The 4,938-nt window shown below is 49.1% G+C and overlaps 1 protein-coding gene across 1 annotated transcript; it reads right to left on the bottom strand.

Moving 5' to 3' along the window:
* Positions 1-428: 428 nt before the first annotated feature.
* Positions 429-4,573, bottom strand: LOC128791333 (prostate stem cell antigen-like). The gene is made up of 3 exons (XM_053948914.1): positions 4,378-4,573; positions 2,022-2,126; positions 429-878 (listed from the first exon to the last, which is right to left on the bottom strand). Exons 1-3 carry the CDS (start codon positions 4,427-4,429, stop codon positions 667-669), a joined length of 369 nt encoding a protein of 122 aa, XP_053804889.1. The 5' UTR covers positions 4,430-4,573; the 3' UTR covers positions 429-666.
* Between the last annotated feature and the right edge of the window lie 365 nt (positions 4,574-4,938).

Genomic DNA, 4,938 nt, shown 5'->3' with positions numbered 1-4,938 from the left:
CCCACCCAACTTCGTGTCATCCGTGAACTTCCAGAGGGTGGTCTTGACCTCCTCATCCAGATCATCAATAAATATATTGTATTGACCCCAGGGGGACAGCACTGGTGACCAGCCACCAGCTGGATGTGGCACCATTCCCCACCACTCTGTGCCTGGAATCCAGCCAGTTTTAAACCCAGCCAAGAGTGCACATTCCCAAGCCCTGGGCTGCCAGTTTTTCCAGAAGAACATCATGGGAAGCAGCATCACAGGCTTCCCAGAGCTCCAGGGAGATACATCTGCAGCCTTTCCCTCATCCTCTGGGGAGGTAACCTGGTCATAAAAGGGACTTCAGGTCACATTGCACAGCAATGTCCTGGGCTGGACATAAAACACCCACCCAGCAGCTCTGCTGTGGGCAGAAATAGATGACTGAATGATAGACACAGTTGGTGGAGAAATAACTTTATTTTGGGTGTTTTGCAGATAACATGAACACACATTTCCTTATCTGGTAGCACTGGAGCTTTGCAATGAGATTAAAGCAGAAGCCATCATATGGCAAAGAGCTGCCATCAGCTCCCAGGGTGCTGGGTGCCCAACACACCCCACTGCTCCTGGTTACAATTCCTGTTATTAGAGGGGTGCTCCAAGACTTTCTGTGGTCATGGGAGGCATCTTTGCTCCTCAAAATTTGTTGTTGACGACGGTCCAGAGCACTCCGGCCGCGATCCCTCCGGCCAGCCCAAAGCTGGACCTCACACTGCCCGCGGCGTTGACGTTGCAGAGCTCACTGCTGCAGCAGGTGATGTTCCTGTTGCCCACGTTGAAGTCCTGGTAGGATGGTTCACACGAGGAGTCACATCCCTTGCTGATGATGCTGAAGAGCCCCACAACCCCTGGGAGGAAAGCAGGACCATTATTACAAGGATTCAGTGGAAGCCAAGACTTGTGGAACTGAATAATGGGGACGCTCGTTCTGTGGGACAAAAATCGGAATCACAGAATGGTTTGGGTTGGAAGGGATGTTCAAGATCATCTCGTGGGCAGGGACACCTTCCACTAGGCCAGGCTGTTCCAAGCCCTGTCCAGCCTTGGACAATTCCAGGGATGGGGCAGCCACAGCTTCTTTGGGCCTCACCACCCTCAAAGCAAGGAATTTCTTCTTAATATCCCATCTAAGCCTGCCCTCTCTCATGTGAAGCCCAATCCCGAACATCTTTGTTGCACGGAGCCTTTCAACACCTGGGAAATTATGGAAACGCAGCTATTCCCATTTCAGATGGCACAGTTACTGTTTGATTTGTTTCTGAGAGGCACAGCCCATCCTTTTGGCCATTTTTGGCAAGCGCTGGTTACCATCAGATTTTGACTTCCAGGAGATTTGGCCCCTTCTCCTCCAGGAGATCTAAAATCCATTCTGGGCACCAAAAATTTGCCACGTGCAGTAAATAACAAAGAGTTCTACAACATCTTGGCTCTCCTGCATGTGAATGTCATGGGTTTGCACATTCCCAACCGAGATAATTCCTACTGGAGGTATCCCATCTACTTCCTGACAGAGAGGAGCTTACATGTGGCACTGATGGGTTTTGTGCCCCAGGTCTAAGAGCAACTCAGCTGTCGGCACAGATCTGGACAGGGCAAAGCAGATCTAGAACAGGAGAATAAAATCCTAGTTTTCCAAGTTTTGCCACAGACACAGAGATGAAACTTTGTCATTTTCATTGATTTCACCTCAAATCAGCACCTCCTAACTTCACAACCAGCTTGGACCAGGCTCAGCCCCTCCCATTCTGATTCATGTTTGCAAATAGTGCAAAAAATTAACTATTGCCCTTGCGAGCAAATAATTTTTGGTGCTGTGGAAGAGAAATAAGCCTAATTTTGCACAGGTGAATGACATTTGCACACTGAGGTTTGCTGGCCCAAACCACCTGGTGTATCCAGACTGGGTGAGCCTGGGTGGGACACCTGAGGCTGGGAAGAGGTTTGGCTCCAACATCCCAACTAAGACATTTCCCACCCCTGCTTTTCCTTACGGATCACGTCTGTCTTGCACACGTCGTTAGCGCCGCATGTCTTCTTTGTCTCGCACTTGGCGTTGCTGAGCTGGGATGTGCAGCTGTAGCACTGCAAAGATGAACCTGCAAGAGACCAAGAGGGGTTAGGAGAGAAATCAGGGAATAATGGAATGGCTTGGGTTGGAAGGGACTTTAAAATCAGCAAGTTCCATCACTTTGCCGTGGGAAGGGACAACTTCCAGTTGACCAGGTTGCTCCAAGCCCCATCCAACCTGGACTTGGATGCTTCCAGGGATGGGGCAGCCACAGCTTCCCTGGGCAGCCTGATCTATTTTTAAATAAAAATATGTCTTAATTATAGTTAACCTAAATCCATCCACCCTCTTTTAGTTTTAAAAAGTTACCTTTCATCCTATCCCAACAGGACCTCCTAAAAATTTATCCCCAACTCTCCTGGAGCCTCTTTAGGCACTGAAAGGGGCTCTGAGGTCTCCCCAGCGTTTTCTCTTTTCCAGGGTGAACACCCCCAGCTCTCCCAAAATCAGAGGAGAGAAGCTCCAGCCCTTGGAGCATGGAGACCCCCATGGAGACATCCATGGTCTCCTCTGGACTTGCTCCAGCAGCTCCACGTCCTTCTGATGCTGGACCCCAGAACTGGACCCAGCCCTGCAGGTGGGGAGCAATTCTACACCTCTCATGTAGCTTCAAAATCTATCCAAAGCTCTCCAGAGCATCAGAGAATTCAACCAAGTTCTTGCACTGGGCAACAGGACCACTCCTAGGGATCTTCTCTCCACTGCTTTGGGAATTTTTTTTTTTTTTGTGGATAATAATATACCTGGTTGAGGTGGGAGTCAGGTTTGGCAGGCGCTGAAGATATTTTGGATGTAGTCAGTGCAGTGAGGGAGCAAAAAGAGAGAAGATGGAGAGCTGGGCTTGAAGAGGATCATGGACTGGTTTGGGTTAGAAGGATCATTTCATCAGGGACACATCCCTCCAGACCAGGTTTCTCCAAGCCCCATCTGACCTGCCCTTGAGTGAGGGATGAAGCAGGAATTTGCAAAGCCTCTTCCAGCCCCTTGCCTCAGTCCTTAACTTTTGACTCGCCCTTTCCTAGAGATCAAAGTGCAAATAGGCTTTCACCCCTCTCTGACCATCCCTCATGGAAATGCCACTCCACAGGGGATGGAAATCAGTGCTGGCCACACCTGCTGCGCTGCTCTGTGCGTCCAGCAAAGGCAGGAAAAACCTGGCAGCTCCCAAACATCCAGCCCTGGTGAAAAATTATCCCTGGAGGAGCAAGATCGTGGTGTAATTACCTTGTAATTACCTTACTTGTGCCCCAGGGTGTCACTGGAGCCTTGCAAGTGCCAGTTAATAAATGCATATATATATATATATGTATGTATTTCCTTGAGCTCCATGACCACCAAACTTGCACCACGAATCCCCCAACTCAATACCCCTAATGCCTGAAAATATTCTTTTAGGACACTGAAAAGGCCTGGGCCTGCTTGGAAATTAGTGATTGAAGGAATTAATTTGAGGCACTTGGTCTCCCTCTGTCCAAACCTCTCTGGTGAAAATGACTGATGCAGTCACAGAGGTGAGGAGCCAACCCCCAATTTGTCTGAGTGCTGCACTGTTCTCACACTGATCTGTCTTTTAAAGCAATACAAGCCAAATTTTGAGTGTTCTGATGGAAGCTGGCAGAGAGAAAGATCTGAGGGCTGTGCAAGGCACTTCACAGCTTATTCCTTAAGCATCCTCTGCTGATTGAGAAACTGCTCACATTTGATTCTTCCCTTCTCCGGTAATAGAGAAAAGCTGCTTTAAACCCATTTTTTTTCCTTCTCAGTGGGGCTATAAAAACCTGACATTGTCTAAACCCCACCCACTCAGTATATAAAGTAACACATCATGGCATAGTCATTTTTACTGTCCTACTAAAATTCTGGAGATCTGGGCAGCGTCAGGGTCCGCTTTTGAAAGGAAGAGTCAGGAAAAAAATGTTGATAAAAAACTTTGCATAAATGTTGCAATTTTGATAGCCTGGGAAGAAGGAAAATAATCCTCCCACCCCATTTAGTCCCTCCCCTTCCCCTTTAACTGCATGGTCTGGCTGAAAAAAAATTTGAATTTTGATTAATTCAGGATTTATCTTTCCTGGAAGCTTCTGTCCCCAGCCTTCGAATCCCACCATCCGCAGGTGGGATGTGCATTTTTCCCACTCAACACCTATCCCAAGGGAAATACCTTGGGATGACAAGGTGCCGACATCTCTTCCCTCATTGCCAAACCCCACCACGAATCCTCCTTCCAGGCTGAAAATCTGCAGGGAGGGATGCGGGGCGGATCCTTTTTGGGGTCTTACCTGGGTCCACGCACAGGAGCGCTCCCAGCAGGAGCACAAGGAAAGCCTTCATCTTGGAATAACCTGTCTTGGGGCTGCCTCTCTGGGTTGTTTCCTCCTGGGGCAGGTTATATATCCTGGGATGCCGGGCGTGCCCACAAGGTCATCCCTGAGAAGGCACCTGAGGGAGCTGCTGGCATCACCAAGGGAGGGGTTGCTTTGCGTGTTGGGATATTTGTGTTTCGTGCCTCTCCTCTTTCCCTGCCACCCTCTGGGCTCCCCTCCACCCCCCGCCTTCCCTCCTACCCTTGGGCAAAGTGCTCACAGGAGTGGAAAAAGCCCCAAATTCTTCCGAACAAGGCCGGCCTTATGCATTTCTTCAGGGCCACTGAGGCTGCAGTGGCACCCTGTGAACGAGGCTCTCCACCCCCAGTGCCACCCTGAGTGGAGTCATTGTGTTTAAACTGAGGACAAAATGTTCTTTGAATCAACAGCTCTGGGTATTTATCTGCCTGTGTGAGTGATACTCGTGATAACAAGGTATGTGGTAGGGAGATATGTGGGCAAATTAAAAGTGCATTG

This window comes from Vidua chalybeata, chromosome 1 (genome assembly GCF_026979565.1).
Source record: "Vidua chalybeata isolate OUT-0048 chromosome 1, bVidCha1 merged haplotype, whole genome shotgun sequence".
Classification (NCBI taxonomy): Eukaryota; Metazoa; Chordata; class Aves; order Passeriformes; family Viduidae; genus Vidua; species Vidua chalybeata.
The sequence above is the reverse complement of the archived record's forward strand: the minus strand, read 5'-3'. Positions and strand labels throughout refer to the sequence as shown.